Source organism: Ailuropoda melanoleuca, chromosome 2, assembly GCF_002007445.2.
Source record: "Ailuropoda melanoleuca isolate Jingjing chromosome 2, ASM200744v2, whole genome shotgun sequence".
Classification (NCBI taxonomy): domain Eukaryota; kingdom Metazoa; phylum Chordata; class Mammalia; order Carnivora; family Ursidae; genus Ailuropoda; species Ailuropoda melanoleuca.
This window is the reverse complement of record NC_048219.1, coordinates 160,915,869-160,936,382: the sequence shown is the minus strand read 5'-3', so window position 1 is coordinate 160,936,382 and position 20,514 is coordinate 160,915,869. Positions and strand designations below refer to the sequence as shown.

The window sequence follows — 20,514 nt, the reverse complement described above, 5'->3', positions numbered from 1 at the left end:
GAGGTTTTCCCAGTATACTGTGGATGTGTATATAGGGCTATCCAAGTCTATTTCTAAGCAAGTTCAAAAGGAAAATGGAAGGTTAAAATGATTAGGCAATATGTTACTCACATATAAAAACTGACAGTCCTGATTTGTATTGCTATGGAATTGCAAGGAAGTATTTGGCAGATTACTCTTACTAACATAGGAAAGCAATTAAGAGAAGGGAATAAGATACAGTACCTGCACACGAAGAACCTACATTTGAAGAAACAGGACGTCTAAAATGGATATCTACTAAGTACCAAAAGAAAGAACTACAGAAAGTAAGTGATAAAGTTTAGAGGAAAGAGTAATCCAATGCATGGGATCAGAGGGCAGTCCTGACATTAGAGGGAAAAAAAGATTTTTTTTTTAAAGGTTTTATTTATTTATTTGACAGAGGGAGACAGCAAGAGAGGGAACACAAGCAAGAAGAGTGTGAGAGGGAGAAGCAGGCTTCCCGTGGAGCAGGGAGCCCGATGCGGGGCTCGATCTCAGCACCCTGGGATCATGACCTGAGCTGAAGGCAGATGCTTAACGACTGAGCTACCCAAGTGCCCCGGAAAAAAAGACTCTTAACACGATTAACTAGGGGCACAAGTAGCAGGACAAGCCAAGTAGGCGAATGGTATAAGCAAAGAAACAGGCTCAGGCACCCACAGTGTGTTTGGTGTATTGTGCCGGGTTGAAGTGAAAAACATGCAACAGCAAGTACAATGAGTAGGCTAAAAAGGTGGGCAGAAGTGAAGGTCACCTCAAGTAGGACTAATGAATCTCATCTTCTAACTCTATACATAAGGGGAAGCAACCGAAAGATTCTGATTACATGAGCAAGTCACATTTGAGAAGATGTATCTAGGATAAGGCGTGAGATGGAATGGAACAGAATGAAACCAGATATAAATACTATGGTAACTGTCCAAGCAAAAGGAAATAAAGGCAATGACGGTTTAGTCAGGATAAAGGATGATGGGGCACGAACCAAGATATAAGACCACATGTCCAAGTCTGACAAAGGAACAAACTCTAAGTATGGAATCAAGGCTTAAAAGAATCAGCACCAAGTAAGCACTAATAGATTGTTCTGCTTTTTGTGAGCAGCTAATAATTTTCTAAGCAAATTATATATATAAACTCAATTCAAAGTAAGCAAATAAGGTTACTACTACCAATAAAAACAAACACAAATGACAGATGTTTCATAGTCAGATAAAAATTTAAGGAAAACATTAATCTAGCAAGAGCCCATGAAGAAATTCCTTGTGTACTCAAAAGATGGAGTTCTTTTCTTTCTTTCAAATTAATATCATCTCCACATCCCTTGCATATTTTCTATGTGATGAATGCATGTTCACATCTAATGTTTTTCAATTTATAGAAAAAAACCCCAAAATACATGAAGAGAAACTAAAAAAATACAAAATCATTGGTAGATCAGTAAGTGCCAACTAGAACAACAAAAAACTATCACTTTTTGACAAAACTTAATGAACTTAAAAGTTAAATCTTGGCAGGGATATGGAAACACAGGACTCTCAGGTATTGCTGATTAGAAATTATACTAGTAAGGCCATTGTGGATAGTAATGTGGCACTTCTTAGGCTTTTTATCCTGGGACCAATCAATTCTGTTCCTGGGTAGATGCCCAAAAGATGTTCTCAGAAGAGCCTATACCAAGTCTACAGATGTTCAACACATCGCTGTCTGTGATGACAGGAAATTAAAGGCATCCAGTACTAGGTGCTAAATATGTAAAATGTAGTAAATGCACAACTCTGAGTACCAGGAAAAAGCCAAGTATTAAATTAACTCATGATAACCTGGATGGAGTTTCAAAGCATAATCATGAATAACACAAGGAATAGAATGGGATATAATGTAATACTGTCTATATAAATTAAAAATGCATACATATAAAACAATGTTCATATAACAATGTTCATATAACACAAATTATGTAATAAGAGAATGATGACATCTATACTTGCCATCAGCCATTTTTATGTTTAACCTCTCCAAAATTTTGATGCATTTATAATTGAAGAAGTCTTAGATTTGACGAAATCTGGTGAAATTCTTAAGGTATATATTACCTAACTCATGTGGCAGCTCATGACAGAAGACAGCTATAGAAGTACTGATTCCTCCCGTCAATCCAGCACTGAAAGCTGCTCCTGAGGGGGTAGAGAGAAAATCAAGTGATGTTAACTTCTGCTTTTTCCATTTCCATTAATAATGATACGTACAGCCTCTTTTGTGTACCAAAATTAATTTCATAATATATGAGTGACTCACACTTATCTTACACTATACATTCTGAATATATGGTGAAGTACAAGAGATGTATGACAACCAGAGAAAGAGCTACTCAATGAAGGAAATATTCCCCAAGAAATTAAATCCTCCATTAGGACAGCCTTTTAACTCACTAAAAGCCTGGAAGTAGTAATGATTTCCAGCATTTCAGTCTGAGTGGAAGTCTGACGCTAAATTTTAAGTCCTGTAAGCCTACAATTTTATTTGCTCTCCCTTAAAATATTTAAAGATATCTAAATGGCTACTATCCTTATCTGAACTTTCTGGGTTTAGAGCATAAATGCTACAAAGTATTATTTGTCTGATGGTCTTGAGGACTGAGTGTCAGAGGTATAAATGGATTTGATTCTCCTAGTAAAACTCTGTTCTTTAACATTGACAGCTACTGCAGATTCAAAAATATGGCCTCTCCTTTCTGAAAGAAATCAAAGCCTACTTCTGAGTCAAGTCTGGAAAAGAAAATCATGTATTAATCACATTTTATAGTCTCCTAAACTGGTAATATCCGTTTACATTAGCAAGGCTCTAATATAATATTTGAATTTGGTACAATGGATTTTTAACATGTAAATTTTTCTTCACCTTTTCAAAGACAAAAAAAAAAATTAAACCTAGGATTGAAATTACACATTCAGGGTCCTGTAAATATATCTGAAAATAAAATGCTAAGGTAGCTTTTTTCACATGGTTACTATGCCTTGAAACGTTATTAAAGTAGTGTATTATAGACATTTGTTTATACGTTCAAAGGAAAACCTAGAAAAATTACATCTTTATGCCCCAAATAAACTTAACAAAAACATTAACACAGCCTCTGGAAGAAGAAAAAAAAATCAAATAACCAGAGTAATATATAACAGTGTATTTGTTAACCTCCAAAAGTTCATCTTATGTATTATAATTCATAATATTAGTACTGAAACTGGACGAAGGAAAACGGTCTTGAAGAACAACAAATTATAACCCAGGTTTCAAGCCCACTTACCAATTGCCAAGCCATCACTGAAGTTGTGGATGCCATCCCCCATGATTACCATCCAAGCTATATTAGCGATGCCTGTTTCTTTCAGATCAGATCCAGAATGACAGGGCCCATGAGAGTGATGAGAATGTTTGTGGTGCCACTGATGGTTATGTTTCCTCAGCACAGTTTTACTCTCGTCGTGGTGGTTGTGGGCTGCAGCATGGAGATCATGCTCATGAACGGTATGTAATCCATCACTGTGAGAATGGTCCATGATTTTCTCCTCTTCCACACAAAGATAATTTTTAGGAGGGGATTCCTGTTGACCTTCTAAATCTGTCAGTTCAGTTTCATTAAGTCGATCTTCAGAAACGACCGAGTCATCAGTTCCTGTATGTGTAACAGCAAAGGATATGACTTTATCAACAAGTAAATGAACTCTTCTTTGGTGCATTTAAACCCAGACAGAATAGCGGTGTAATAAACATTTCTTAAGTGAATGTCTTTTTAAAAAGTCCCAAGTAAATGTATAAAAGCAAATAAAACAAAGACACATGTGTTCACACAACAACAAACTGGGGTTTTGAGCACCCAAAAGAGGAAGCAGATGAAGTAAATAAGAGCACTGAGATCAACAGCAGGTGGAGTGAGAGGAGCTGGCAAGCTGAAACTTAAGCAGCACTTCATAAACAGCTGGTGAAAATCAAAGGGGAGACAGTTACTGCAGCATTTACAGAACACCACAATGAGCCCGTAATTTTTCAGGGGAAGAAGGCGCTTAAAGTTTACCCACTCTAACCTCCTCTTATCACTCCAGAAAACAAAGACAAACTTTAAATAACTGGCACCCTCCAGTGCCCCACCTACCTGAAAATGCTACTCAGACCAATACTAGAAGCAAGTTCGGAAACCCATAAAAGTGATAACATCATCTCCTAAGTACTTTTTTAAATTGAGGTTGGCCCCTCACCTAGTTTTCAATAGCTATTTATTATGTGACAAAGGGTCTACTACATCTCAAATTATATTCTGGAGCAAAGAGTCTCATCTACCCCTTTTCTGCAGAAAATCATTGGTATACTCAGGAAACACAAGCTCAAAAAAAAGGTAAAATTAGATTTAAAAAATTTTTTATGTTTCTCTGAAAATTGTAAGGTACCTCATCAGACCTATCAGGCAACAGGAAAGATGAATGGACGAGCAAGAGATTTTTTGTATGGAGACCACTCTCCCTCTTCCATATGAAACCAATCATATATGGAGGGCACAGAGATTTTTGCATCACCAAGTTCTAAAAATAACGTGAGTACACTGCTCACAAAGCCTTGTTTCATTCTTTTTTTCCCCCTGTAAAGTAAAAATGCAATACATTCCTTGCCCTGCGATATAATTAACTAGTCCCACATTCCAGTGTCAATAAGGCTGAAATTAAAACACTAACAAAAGCACAAGATACACTCACACTTAAGAAAATACAAGTTAGAAACTAATATTAGGAAAGCCACAAAAACAAGATAGTTCAAACAGGCACAGTTTAGAAGCAGTATTTCAATTTTTATATTTTAAAAGTTTCTCTTTAGTCAGAACTGTTGTCTACCGGCAAGAGGCTTGAGCTGGAGCCAGTCAGCATCTGGTGTATTATTTAACTTATGATCTGAAAGCTTCCTTCCAATAGTTGATTCTTCTGTGCTCTGCTTCATAAACCATTTCTGTTTTCCCTGAAAAGAATCTGGTATTAGTATCACATCTGCAGCCACAATTAACAACAGTATTCACTTGTTAACATCTATGGGGATAACTGGTAGTAACATTTTATTTATAAATTATTGAGGAAAAAAATGAGAGTTTTTAGAAATTGTAATCAAGGGGTCTAACTAGATAAAATATCCAACTAAATTTATATGTTGTATTTTTCCCCCCAAATACTCAACTAAAAAGTGCAATTCATCTACTTTGAAGTACAGAATAGGGTATGCAGTAGTACTATATTACATGCAACCAAGTGAAATGTGAAATGTATTTCATATCTGCCTTATTTAACAGTGTATGGGAATAGGAAGTTCCAAAAAACTAAAGTTTATTCCTTTGAATTTCATTGTGTTGAATGCAATCTTACATTTCTCTACATGTGATATAATGGCCAGAGTCACACTTGCATTAAGTCCCAAAATTTGTAGTTTATTTCTGTGAGACTTGGGCATAAGAATACTCATCTGTAAAATAAAAATGACAGATTCTTGGCATTAAATGAGGTAATGTATAAAAATGACCTATCAGTAACTGACTCTTCACAGCTTTGCAATAAGGGTAACTTTTCTTTCTCATCTAATCTATCTTCAATTATTGATAAATCCTAATTATTGTATTTCATTGTTTATGAATCTTCCTATCTTTTAACAGACTGCTTTCTTCACTTAACTGTAACTATGTAACTACCAATGACAACTCTTCCAACTTACATTTTTATTTCCAATTTATGTAAATTTAAGAGAGCAAATGAGCTCTGCCCTTTTGATCACCAGAATGCAAGAAAGTGATGATGGCCTAGTTCTGGGACCAGTCTGCAAGAAGCCTGGCACCTTTTACTTTTGCTCAGGGAAGCTAGCTACTATGCTATGAAGAAACTCAGTATAGACCCTACAAAGAGAGGCCATGTGGAGGAGCACCATAATGAGACAGAGACCACTTGTGGGCCTTCTACCCCTGCGTTGTCCAGGCCAAATCAGGCCAGCTGAGTGAGAATGTCATGGAGCGAGTGACTGTAGCTGACACCAAGTGGAGCAAAAGAACTGCCCCGCTGAATTCTGCCTGATTTCCTCACAGAATTAAGAGACATAATAAATTATCGTTATAAGCCATTAAGTTGTGGGTGATTCTGCTTCACAGAAGTAACAAAAATTGGGGAAACACAAAATGCTCAAAAGAAAGTAATATGGAGACAACCTGAAGAGAAGAAAAGAAACAGACATCATGAGTTAAAGAAGAAAAAAAAGTGGTGGAAAGGAGAAAAATCCAACATTAGTACAAAAGTGTTAAGAAGAAAATGCAAACACCAGCTGGGATTCTGTTTAACTGCTTGGGTTCTGATTGTCCACTTTTCTAAAAACTTGCCAAATCATTACCCTCAAAGCCTCAACTTGCTGAAACCAGTCAGCATCTGATGTATTACTTAATTTATGCTCTGAAAGCTTCCTTCCAATAACTGATTCTTCTAAACAGATGGTCGCATGTCTGTTCTATTCAAATATCACTAATTCCCTTTCTTAAAAAAAAAAAAATGCCAAATAGTTTTTCATCTTTGGTTATTCATTGTGCTATTTATCATAAAACAGATGCAATGATTTACCTGCCCAGATTCCTTTCTTTGATATAATTGAGGAATTCCTTACTATTAGATTTAGGTGCTCCTTTCAGTTATTTACTTCCCACAATTTCAAATTTACAAAAGAACTGCCATGTTCTGGGGACTCTATTCTCCTATGCCAGTTTACAAAAATAAACCTATTTAATTTTGCCACTAAATTTAAATTCAAAATGAGATCAAAATTAAATTATAAAAAACAGAAAACTTTATTTTTATCTCTTGAAAGACTACATTTTATACTTATCTTTAAGTTATGCAGACCCTAATATTTTGTACATATTATATATATTAATATTTGCTGTCCCAGTGTTAGCAGGTACATACAAATGAAGAAAATTAGGGCTATACAGTAATTCCAAAACTTCTCTATATCCTTTGGCAATGGACCCCAAAATTCTTGTATTTCTTACATGTCATGAATGATCAACTCTTATCTCTCATTGAAAAAATTCTTTTAATCAGCTTCTCTTCCCCTTTCCTTATGACATGACTCTAGTCCAAGCTCCCATCACCCCTCTACCACTCTCACCTTGGCATCCTCCCACATTATTCTTTCACCCATTCAACCTTTCCACACACCCTTCAAAAACCAAATACTGTTAGATTTCTTTCACTTTTGATCCTTCCCAGTTCCTTTTACCATTCCTCAGACAATAATTTATTGGCACATCTTGATCATCTTTTCTTTGGAGGCAATTAAATATGAAGATGTCCAGACTAAAACATGGCAATTAAAATTAAATATACTATTTAGAATATGATACGAAAATACAGATAAAAAGTAGAGTTTATTTCCCATAGATTTACATAACAACTGGAAATCATGACGAATGAGTCATAGTTTCACAGCTTGTTTGTGCCTAGGCAAGAATTAGAATCACTCCCCCTGAATCTCAGTTTAGAGCTCTGTTCTAAACCCTATTTTATCTCAAAGAAAAACACACATACATACACAAGTAAAATATACACATAAAAATGACATACAGGTTGTACTGTAAGAGTGGACCATATATATATACACACACACACACACACACACACACACATATATTATGATCATAACTATCCTTTGTTCTTGAGGGAAAAGATTTTTTTTTTAATATTTGTAGTGAACCAGCAAAATGCAGATAATCAGCACTAGTATCACAAACATGTTAGAGTGAGATGTACTCAGGACGGAGCTTTAGAGACAGTCGTGAACCATTGTGAAAAGGGAAGGGTGTAAATCAGGTCAGTGGTAGTAGCCCTGAAATATCTTAGGGGAAAAATTACTTTAGATATTTATCTTATTCTCACAAATGTGCCATGAAACACAGCTCATGACAAGCAGGGTATTTAATCAATAGTCTAAACATCATCTCCCAAGAGGTTCAGCCCCCCAAATTTAAATCCTTCTCACCTCTAGTGCTTCTACCATTAGCATTTCTGATAAAGAAAGACAGGACATTTTCTTGAAAGACAGGACAATAAAAGCCACTTTTCCTTGAAAATATGACCTAAGTGGACCAATGAGACTTGTTTCTATTTATACATTTTTGGTTTTTCGAAATAAGCAGAAATTGGCCAATAGCTTTTTCTAGTCTATTTAGGTCAACTAGAAAAAAATCTAACAAAGTAACTAAAACTAAGACTGCCATATCTTGATTATAAATGACAAACGTAATGACAAAAAAACGGCAAAGACCAAGTCAATGTTTCCTTTAATACACACCAATATCACAATTAAGCATGTGGTCAGAAAATGATTTTTTGGTTAAGTTTTATATCTCAGAAAATGGAACAAGCCATTAAAAAATACTTACTCTTTGCTGTTTGTAGTGCTTAAACATTCTAATGCAGTGTTCAATGATAAATAACACGTAAATGCCTCCTAGAGCAACAAGTCCTTTCAATACAGCATCATATTCTTCCAAAAACTTCTTAGATTCATGTCCGTGAGAATGTCCGTGCCCATGAGCATGTTGATGACTATGATCATGTCCACCCTGAGACTATAAAGAACAACAAAAACTTCTGAACAAGCAATTAAAAATACCTTTTAAAATTTTGCAATTATAACCTCCTAGAGGACACAGAAAAAAATACCTTTCAATTTTTAAAGTGGTTCTCTAAATATTATCTCACTTAAATATAAGCAAGCCTTCTACTTAATTCTGATGTTCTCAGTGGCTTAGAAAGTATTACATTTCATGGTAACTCTGAGACAAGGACCACAAATTCAAATGCCTATAGGCGTTTAAGATACATACTACTGTGAGAGAAACAAGCAACAGCAAGATATTAAGGAGCAAGGGGTCCTTTGTAAACTGAGGTAAACAAGACCCAGATGCCTAACATTTAGTAAAAATAAATGAATTCACTAGCAGGTCATAACCTGTGACTCCCTATAATCTAATTTTTTCTTAAATTGATTATATGTTTATGTTTTTCTAATCTAATTTTTTCTTAAATTGATTATATGTTTATGTTTTTCTCTTATACGTTATTTTAAAGAAGTGATGAGATGCTACCTGTGCTTATACTGTGGGACAATAGTGAAAATATATACTTAAAGATGTGTTTAATTTTCTACATTTTAAAGCTTTAGCAAAAATAAACGTATAGAAAAAAGTTATTTTTTAATTGCGAAATGATTAAGTTTCACAATAGTGAACCTTAAAAGTTAGAGAATTAGTCTAAAGTAGGGACACCTGGGTGGCACAGTCGTTAAGCGTCTGCCTTCGGCTCAGGGCGTGATCCCAGCGTTCTGGGAGGAACGCCCCACATCAGGCTCCTCCGCTAGGAGCCTGCTTCTTCCTTTCCCACTCCCCCTGCTTGTGTTCTCTCTCTCTCTCTCTCTCTCTCTCTCTCGCTGGCTGGCTGTCTCTGTCAAATAAATAAATAAATAAATAAATAAATAAACAAACAAATAAAAATCTTTAAAAAAAAAAATTAGTCTAAAGTATCTTCCTTCCTTATAACATCTGTATTCCTTCTCCATTTGCTAGGGGCCAAACTTCTCAAAGGCGGCAAGGCCATTCAAAAAGGTTACAGCTTTAAGTAATTAATACTTCTTAAGGAAAAAAAAAGTTAAATAGCACTTAAAGACTATTCTCACTTCAACCGTTCTTTTTAGGCCCAGTTTTGAAACTGTTGCTATTCTTGATGACTGGTAAAAAGGGTAAGCAAGGGTTGGGAATAAAGGGGAAAATAAGTAAACAACAATAATCAACTTACAAAAAAAACTGATATTCACAATTTTAAGATTAATTAATCAAATTTTTAAGGCAGTTCCATATATTATTCCAGATACCAAATCTGGAATCCTCAACCAGAAGTGAAGAAGGGAAGGATTATACAAAACACACAAATACAGTTTAGGGGGTGCCTGGCTGGCACAGTTGGTAGAGATTCCAACTCTTGATCTCTGGGCTGTAAGTTCTAGCCCCATGTTGGGTACATAGATTGCTTAAAAAAAAAAAAAAAAGAAATACAATCTGTCTCCCAATTTTTCCAAAAGAAGGTGGTAAGAATATAAAATAAAGTTCAAACCTGTAATTTTACATTTGGAAAAGAAAAAGCCCCAGTATTTTCATAATTTGAAGTAAAAGCAGTAATACTGGATAAAATACTCCTAACTGGGAGGATGATAAGCAAGGGAACTAGGAGTGTGGGCATAAGATCATATCATTAGAAGTGTCCTGGAATATGGGGCACCTGGCTCAGCCGGTTCAGTTTCCGACTCCTGGTTTCAGCTCAGGTCATGATCTCATGGGTGTTGGGATGGAGCCCGGGGTGGGGCTCCACACTCAGCAGGGAGTCTGCTTGATGTCTCTCTCTCTCTCTCTCTCTCTCTCTCTGCCCCTCCCCTCACTCACACGTACATGCGCATGCTGTCTCGCTCGCAAATAAATAAATCTTTAAAAACAGAAAAGAAAAAAAAACAACAAAACAAAACCCAAAGAACTGTCCTGGAATGGAAGAAAACAAGTGGTATGCCAGGTGAAAAGATAACGGCCCCAAGTGTAAAGAGCTAAATGCCTAAAATTGTTAACTGAGCAAGTCAGCCTATTCCTGAACAAGTAAAGGTGAATGTGGCACACTGGCTACATATACAGCACAAGCATTATGAGGCCTCTTCCATAGTTCTTCTACAGGCTTTCTTGATATACCATACAGATAAAAATCAGTGAGTGGTGTATCTTTTTAAGTATTCATTTTCAGAACTGCCAACAGAGCAATTTTTTTTTTTAAATTTCAGCTCTCACGGAGGTTAAACTGACTCATAAATCTCTAAGATATGTGAAGTGTACATCATGGTGATTTGGTATGTATACACTGTGGCAGGGAAAAAGTAAAACTGATGTCACCAATTTTTGTTGCTATTTTAAAACCTAATGATTCAATCTGTTTTTTCAAAAATATTGCTAGTAAAACTATGCAAGTGGGGAAAAATACTTCATCCTACAAGCAAATAAAACAAATACTAGATTAGTGTGCTACACAGCTTGCTAATGAAGGAAACTTTTAGCTTAAATATTTTTATTATTATTTTAAAGATTAAAAAGTTTTCTTACATGGGGCAGTAGATGAAGAAGGGCATCTCCACTCATTGTTCCTACAGCTAGTGCAACAAGGAATGTGAGAAGAAATTTGAAGCATCCTTGGTTAATGATGGGAACCAAGATCACGCCTAGCAAGGAAAGCAGGCTAATGACAGTGATAGAAATGATACCACAGATCCATGCTGTAGGAAAGAAATTAACAGTCAACATTAATATGACAATATAAACCAAACAGCTCTAAAGAACAATCAACATAAGATAAATGAGTCATGGAAGATAGATTATCTTACCCCGACTATGCTTTTTAAGAAGTTTTATATTTTGGCACTGCTGTGTTTAAAAACAAAATAAAACAACTGCATAACCGACCTGAATACTTAAAGAATTAAGAAATTCAGACCTTCCTTATATAGTTATAACAGTACTTTCAGTAGCCCACTTTATCAGAAACAGGGACTTAAAATGACTTCAGGCTGTGATTCACTCTTAATATCTAGACTATAAATAAAATTTTACCAAGGTAAAGCCAGAGCAATAAAACTGTTTATTTAGAGAATATAATTATAAAACTCTCCTGTGATCATTAAAGGAAGCCAAGTATCTACTGTTATCTTTGTAAACCTTTATAATACAAAGTTTAAGAAGCTTAACATATCACTCCAAAATAGAAATATATTCAAAAGATACAAAAAAGCCTATTACTGTTAGTTTTTTTTGTATTTCATTTCTTATTTTCACAAAGGATAATTCAGTCCTATTCCCTTGATATAACCAGCTCCAAACTCCCTTTCCTCCAATATGGCCTTCTGTACGATTTTCTACTCTTCAAAAATTTTACTATATAATTTTAACTGAATCAGAACACAAGAGAAATGTTTTCACAATATGATTTGTGAAAAACCAAGTGTGATGGAAAAGGGGGAATTCTTTGTACATTTCTGTAAGCTCTTTATAAGCAGATTAGATACCAGAAATAATGCCAGTGGTTCAGGGAGGGGGTGGGACATTTTCACTTAAAGTGAGATTACTTTGGGGGAGCCTGGGTGGCTCAGTAGGTTAAGTTCAAACTCTTGATTTTGGCTCAGGCCATGATCTCAGGGTGGTGAGATCAACCCCGTGTCAGGCCCTATGCTGGGCGTGGAGTCTGCTTAAGATTCTCTCTCCCCCTCTGCCCCCTCGCCCCCACCCTGCCCCAGGTCACATGCACAGGCACATGCTCTCTCTCTCTAAAAAAAAAAAAAAAAAAAAAGTGAGATTACTTTGTATTAATGGCTTAAAAGAAATAGAAGTGTTTTAACTTTAAAAATTCTGCTTAATTTTTGCCTATAGAAAATTTCACTAAAGAATGATAATTTTGTAAAGTTTTTAATCTAAAATGCTGTTTTTCTCATCAAACCCAACAAGACTGTAAATCTGCTCAGAGATTTTATGTTAAGTGCTATGGTAAAAGAACAAAGGAAAATTCATTTCTTCAACAAGGTAAAAAATTGTCAAAGACAAAGAAAAGTAAGGATAGGTAAGGAAATGAAATTTTAATTGGCCCGTTCAATGCTGAGCTTTATCAATACAAATGTGTTTATTCACTGGATTTTAGACACAGTATCCAATAACATTAACACTATTAACTAATTCTAAGCTAAATTAGCTCACAGGATTAAAACAACAGGTCATCTACTACTAATGGAAGCTCTATGGTTTATCCTGTATCTAACATATTATTTCTAATACAAACATGGGTAATCTAAAAGGTCAAAAGAAGATGGAAACACGCAACCAGAATTTGGATTCAGTGGCTGTAATACTTGCAAAGATTTGGGAGGAAGGAAGAAGACGGAAAGGAAAACGATTATGAAGTCAACATCTTTGTTAGTGAAACCAAAGGGTAAGATGAGGATTCCCCCAACTATGGTTGGGACTAAGGCAAAAGGAAACTGAGGTCAAAAACCATATTCTAAAAAGAAAAATAGAAGGTCAAATAAGGTTTAAAAATTGACTTAATAATGGCGGCCAAGTTAGTTTATCTCCTTGCCCCCAAGCACAGGCAGGAACAATAAAATCAGTGGGAGAGCCTGAGGAAATAGGTTGGAGTACAGTGGCCATTGGTATACATAAATTCAGGGAGCCAATAAAGTTATGGGCAACTAAACCAACAAAGGTTTGTCAAAACTACCACAGCTCTGTAGCTCCAATCATGCTAACAGAGAAAAAGTGGACAAAAGATACCTGTAATAACTAAATGGGACAAACTGAGGCTGGTAATAAATACGTTTAAAGGTAATATGTCTCATATATTAATATACAGCTCTCCCTTTCCAAACGTATTTTTCCTTACTTTGGCAATAATTCAATTTAGAAGCACTTTTTCTCAAAACAATCAATCTTCAATTAAGAACTTAAAGAAAAACAGCACTAAAAACTACTTAGAAGAGCCAGTAATTCATATTCCAAGATATTCTATACACACTAATATATATATAAATGGGGATCACCACAAGTACAGGTGAAACCTAAAATATACTATATAAACAAATTTTATAACTTCTCATAATTATTAGAAATTTTTATTAATCAGAATTATTTTGTTCAAAAATGCACTGGAACTAGTTACCAAAATTATCCAATAAAAGTATTCCTTATTTTATTCCTATGTCCCCATGTCCAAGACAATTCATCTAACCAGATTAAGATACTAAATTAGAATCCACATTTACTAAAATCTAGTTGGGTAAATCTTACTTAATCTGATCTTTTCTTTTTTTCTAGGGTTATATTATATTCTACACTGGGAAATATATATTCATTCCTCTCTGGATTTGCTTTTTAAGATATCTGCCAACAGAAATTAAATTTCTAAATCTTATTATAAAGAATACCATTAATTTAGATACGGTAGATATTTAAGATGATTAACTTACACAAAATAATTTAATAAATTATTTTAAAATTTGAGATTACAAAGACAGACCCTATTAAACCAACATATATTCTTATAAACATATTTCTAAAAATCTAATCATTAAAAAATTGAGAGAAAATCTGATTCAATTCCCTAATCACAAAAATTATATCTGAAAATGAACATTATTCTAATCAAATATTTCCTTTCTAAAATTATCATATATTAACTTCTGGCTAAGGGTGTTCTGAACGTGAAGAAAAGTCTAAGAAAGAGTCTATGAAACCTTAAATATTTTGCACTATTCTAAGATGACTTAAGAGTCTCAAATGGCTTTTGGTTTATTAGCTAAAAACCAAGTTACCAAATGACAAACCAACCACAACTTAATTCGTGAAACATCTATTGCTAAACATATTGTAACTTAAGACCAATCACTGACAGCCTGACACATTAAATTACCCAAGTGCTTACACAAATAGTTGAGGGAGGGTCTGAGTGAGAAAGGGTGTATGAGTTCATGCATGCACAAATGAGTACATGTCACATATTACACACTCCCAGGTATACTGTCTTATGTATCAGCTCTGAAATTATCTTTCTCATCCACTTGGAAAAGTAAATCTGTGAACTAAGAAATGCTTGAAAGAGAGAAGCCCATTTTATGATTAGATAATCTTTGGCATTTGTGATTATTTGACATCTGAAACTCAGAAAATACAAGAAAACATAATCCCAAAAAGGAGAAAATCTTACATAAATCTATCCGGCATCAGAGCACTGCCCACCAGGGTGCCATCCTCAATGAATCTTTGGGGGAATGCCATTTACTTAGAATAAAATGTCAATGATGCCACTTGGGTGTCATTCAGTAAAATGGTATTACATTGAGCTTGGACAGTGGCCCCTCCAAAAGGAGTTGATACATGTGTATGTGTATAAACACACACACACACACACACACACACACACACACACACAGGCATATAAACACTTTAAAAAATAATCTAAATGCTTTTGGTTTTCTTTTTTTTTTTTTTAAGATTTTTATTTATTTACTTGACAGAGATAGAGACAGCCAGCGAGAGAGGGAACACAAGCAGAGGAAGTGGGAGAGGAAGAAGCAGGCTCATAGCGGAAGAGCCTGATGTGGGGCTCGATCCCATAACACTGGGATCACGCCCTGAGCCAAAGGCAGACGCTTAACCGCTGTGCCACCCAGGCGCCCCTGCTTTTGGTTTTCTGACCACATAGTCAAATGATTGTCAATAAACTGATTATTGACCAACAACAAAAGCCAAGAATCAGAAAAGACTATGCTCTTAGATTAAAATTAAATAATTTGTATTAACCTTGAAAACCTTATATAACTTTTTTTAAAATTGGAGTTTTCTCATTTTTCCAACTAGAGGAGATATGTTTAGTCTACGTGCTACCTTCAAAAGATTTTTTAACAGATTAAAAAAAAATTAATTCTAGGACTAAAAAGGATCCTACAACTTCCAGTATCATATTTTGTACATAAAACAGAGGGCATGACTGGGGCTACTATTAATATAGTTTAGTTATTCCTCCATATATACCTTCCCTTGATTGACAGAGTTGAAAATTATTAAAAAAGTTTTCGAAGAGGGATGCCTGGGTGGCTCAGTTCTTTAAGCATCTGCCTTTGGCTCAGAGCGTGATCCCAGGGTCCTGGGATTGAGCCCCACATCGGGATCCCTGCTCTGCTGGGAGCTGGGAGCCTGCTTCTTCCTCTCCCACTCCCCTGGCTTGTGTTCCCTCTCTCACTGGCTGTCTCTCTGTCAAATAAATAAATAAAATCTTTAAAAAAAAAAGTTTTCAAAGATGTCAATTATTCTGCCCCCTTAAAAAGATAATTTTTCAATAACTTGCTTACCAGGAGCTACTCAAACTGGCAGTGTCATACTGCATAGATGGAAAGGACTTTAATAATATACACTGTTGTTCCTCAAACTGTGCTCATCTAATTCTCAGGTGGTATTCCAAGGGGAGTGAGGGGAGAATTTAATGATCAGGAAGACTTGGTAATTCTTGGATAAACAAGTTCCCTCAGAGCCTCTAACAGCTTAATAAACCCTGTAAATCTCTGCAAGGGAACAATGTGTGTGGGATTTTTCTAACTCACTTGATCATGGAACCTATTAGTGTATCTCAATGAACCAGGATCCTACAAAACATGATTTGGAAAATTCTAATGTAGACCAGTGTCCTTCTACTTCACAGATTTGCATACTGAGGCAGAGAAATGTTAAATGTTGAATAATACAACTTCACACCTACTAGAATGGCTAGTAAAAAAAAAATAATAATGAAACACACACACATTGGCAAAGATGCAGAGAATCTGGAACCCTGGTACATTGCTAATAGAAATGTAAAATGGCACAGTCACTGTAGAAATGGTTTGGCAATTCCATGACACAGGAATTCCACTCCTAGGTATATACCCCAAAAGAACTGAAAGCAGAGACTCAGATACTTGTATACCTGTGTTCACTGCAGCATTATTCAAAATAGCCAAAAGGTGGGCACAACCAAGTGAACATCAATGGATGAATGGATTAACAAAATGTGGTATATACAAATAATGGAATATTATTCAGCCATAAAAAGGAATGGAGTTCTATTAGATGCTACTATATGGATGAACCTTGAAAACTATGCTGAGTGAAATAAACCAGACACAAAAAGACAAATATTGTATGTTCCACTTGTAAGAACTATCTAGAATACTACAGTCAAATTCAGAAACAAAAAAGATAAGTCACCTAGGGCTAGGAGGAAAAGGAAATGAAGATGTGTTGCTTAATGGTTACACAGTTTCTATTTGGGGTGAAAAAAATTTTTTTTAGTAGATAGTTTGGGGCTGACTGGCTGGCTCAATCAGTGGAGCATGCAAGTCTTGATCTTGGAGTTGCTCAAGCCTGGTACTGGGTATAGAGATTACCCAAAAACAAAATCTTTAAAAAAAACCAGTTTGTTGGTTGCACAACATTGTTAATGTAGTAAGTGCCACTGATTTGTACATTTCAGAGGTTAAAATGGCAAATCTTATATTTTAGCATAATAAAAAATAATTAAATAGCTAGCTAAAATAAATGGCAAAGTAAAAACTAAACCCAAAGTCCTCCCTTAATCCACTATTTTCTCTATTAAATTACAGTATTTTCAGAGAATTCTCAGCCAAGTGATTTATCACTTATGTATTTAACTCTTAGAGGTGGCTCCACAGAAAGGAGAATCTGTAAGAAAAGTAACTACATAAAATCATCAGAATATACTTCTATTTATTTCAATGTCACTTGACAACATACGTGAGAGTAAGGTGAAAGTATTTATGTCCCAACTAACATAAATTATCACTTGTTTTGGCCAGTGCTGAGAAATAAGGGATAAAGAGCTGTATTTCCCATTTCAGATAAATTAATTTCTAGGTATTTTCTATAGATTTCCAGGTATTTCTATAGGTTTTCCATTACAACTATTTCATTAGCAAAACAGCCCTACTATATCTCACAAGTGTATGTTATTATAAATACATGTTTTCTTATACTGACTTATTAATTTTTTAAAAGTAATTTTAGCTTTCCAGCACTGAAATTTTAAGTAACAGGCATTCTCCTCACAACTTATAAATTTTCTTCAAGGACAATTACAATCCTTTTTTACCTATGAGAAGTAACATTGTTTTGATTTTGTTGTACTTGAAATATTTTCCCGTGTCATTTAAACACTTATTTTTAGGGGCACACGGGTGGCTCAGGCAGTTAAATGTCTGCCTTTGGCTCGCGTCATGATCCCAGGGTCCTGGGATTGAGCCCCATGTCTGGCTCCCTGCTCATTGGGGAGCCTGCTTCTCCCTCTCCCTCTGTCCCCCCGGTTCATGCTCTACTCCAAATAAATAAATAAAATCTTTAAAAAATTAAAAATAAACACTTATTTTTAGGATTAATAACATTTACATTTAAACTTACATAAACTCTACCATAATTTCCTAGGTGTAGGAAAAAAGCCATTCAGGTAATAAAATTTTTCTAATTTCTAACCAAATTATTGTGCTTTTTAAATCACAACTTGTTTAGTATAAAACAAACGAAAAAAAAAAATCCAAAATAACAACAAACGATAAAAGGCATTTTTCCTAAAACTTATGCAAAACAACAATATGCAAACTATTAAATACAACAAATGTTTCCTTTATTTGTACCCAAGATACCATATACAATAAAAAACATTAAATATCTGAAACAAGCTTCACTTATTCTGCAAATTAGGTCGCTTAAAACGTTAAAGGTCTTCAAGCTTAGTTATTCACCAACTCCCTTTCTCATTATCTAGAGAGAAAATGCATTCTTTTAAACAGAAGCGCTCATCTGTGGAAACTTTCTAATTAACGCGTTTCAAAGCATGTGCAAGATGGCAGTTTTCTACACTGTTTCAGCATTTTAATTGGCAGAAAATGCTTAGCGACCTATTCTCAACCGCACCCCCCACCTTGGTAATTAAGCTAGGGTCAACTCTATGACTAAATGAGCCAATCTTGTGAAACAAACGATTTCTACCATACACAGTATAATATGATGGCCTACTTGGTTTACAGCAGTCTTTGAACAGTAATGAGATAGTAGCTGTGTCACTATGGGAGATTTATATGGAACAAGTTAACCTTTCTTAATGGTGCAGCAGTCATTAAAAATAATTACTAGCAGGGCAGTCTAACAATTATTAACATCTATCAAAACACAGCTAATTCAAGCTTCATTTCTGACAGTACTAATAACCACCTGCAAACAACTAATCAATATTCACTATTAGTTATATATTTGTTTTCAAAGCAAGTGTAATTTCCTCTAAGGCTTTTCAGATTGAATAAACTTCTTATTTTCAACATTATGATTGTCAAGCATCTGTCAACAGCTCTGTTAAAATATATAGATTATGTCAATATTAAAACATAGGAAACTCTTAAGTCATAATCCACAGTTGATGTAAAAACAACTACAATTTCTTAGAAGCCTTAAAAATTAAAAAAGCTATTAGTTTTAACTCTAGATGTGACAATCCTGTCAGTCTGTTTTTCCACGTAAAGAACAAATGTGTTTTATTTTTAGGTCAAATAATCTCAGACCTAACTTCCTCTTTTCTCCTGCCTCAGTGAGAATTTATAAGCACCTTAGAGACTGTGGCTTTTAAGGTGTTTGCTCATCTACAAAGATCACTGAACATGAAGCCAGCAAAGGGAACATATTTTATCTGTTCAAAGACCAGAATTCAAAGCTACTATGTGGACTCACTTTCTCTGTTTTTACTGATCTTACCTAACTGAATAGGTACTTCCTAATAAGACTATTCTCGGGTGTTTTGTTTTGTTTTACTAATCTATACTTACAGCAATACTTACTTATACCAATACTTACCTCTACCTCTTTGTTGCCTAAGTCTGCATACCTATCAAAGCACTACCAAATGTAACTATATATAACTCTATCTCCCAGTCACTTATGTTAGCAAAGCAGACCTAAAATCCTTTTTATCAGGAAGCAGTGAAGAGCCGCGTACAGGTTACAATTATAGGCTTTAGACGGAGAATACTTTAGTTCATGTCATGGCTCTGCTACCTAGCATCTATGTGAACTTGGACAAGTTCCATAACTTCTCAAAGCCTCCTTTCCTCAGCAAATAGAAGTAAATAGAAGTGCCCATCTCATGGGCTTAACAAATTAAATATCCTTGTAAAAGTATTTAGAACAGTACATGGTATGGTTCCAATAGATACAGGCTATTATGATTAATTTATCTATTCTAAACTTATTTTTCTATTGCAAAGAAATTGACCAGTAGGTAGGTACCTAAGAGACTGACTTCGTATGGAGAGCATTTCTTTCACCTGTACTCTTTCAAGGTTTAATGAATACCTCTACCGCAAATAAAACTCTTGTTATGTATACTGGACTGTGATATTCTTTTTTTTTTTTTTAAAGATTTTATTTATTTATTTATTTGACAGAGATAGAGACAGCCAGCTAGAGAGGGAACACAGCACGGGAGTGGGAGAGGAAGAAGCAGGCTCATAGCGGAGGAGCCTGATGTGGGGCTCGATCCCATAACACCAGGATCACGCCCTGAGCCAAAGGCAGACGCTTAACCACTGTGCCACCCAGGCGCCCCTGGACTGTGATATTCTTAAACATGACTACATTATGCTATGAAAAATTTTTAAATTCTGCCTCTTCAATCTTTTATCTTGTCAGAATCCCATTTTTGGCCCATATTCACACGTATCAATTTAGTCACTTTCATTACTAAGTAAGAGTGACACTCCATCTTGGGCATTTCAACTAGAACACCTTCATTGTGATTCTGCACATGATGAAGTCCGTGA

At 35.1% G+C, this 20,514-nt stretch overlaps 1 protein-coding gene across 3 annotated transcripts in view; it reads right to left on the bottom strand.

Moving 5' to 3' along the window:
• SLC39A10 (solute carrier family 39 member 10) overlaps window positions 1–20,514 on the bottom strand; it is a 104,643-nt gene that overhangs the window by 13,741 nt on the left and 70,388 nt on the right. For all 3 annotated transcript variants that reach the window (XM_034654882.1, XM_002917152.4, XM_034654883.1), the window contains 5 exons: window positions 11,225–11,394; window positions 8,471–8,659; window positions 4,902–5,022; window positions 3,326–3,694; window positions 2,118–2,198 (listed from right to left, as the gene is read on the bottom strand). In XM_034654882.1, the coding sequence (XP_034510773.1) occupies window positions 2,118–2,198; window positions 3,326–3,694; window positions 4,902–5,022; window positions 8,471–8,659; window positions 11,225–11,394 (930 nt within the window). The remainder of the gene's footprint in view (window positions 1–2,117; window positions 2,199–3,325; window positions 3,695–4,901; window positions 5,023–8,470; window positions 8,660–11,224; window positions 11,395–20,514) is intronic.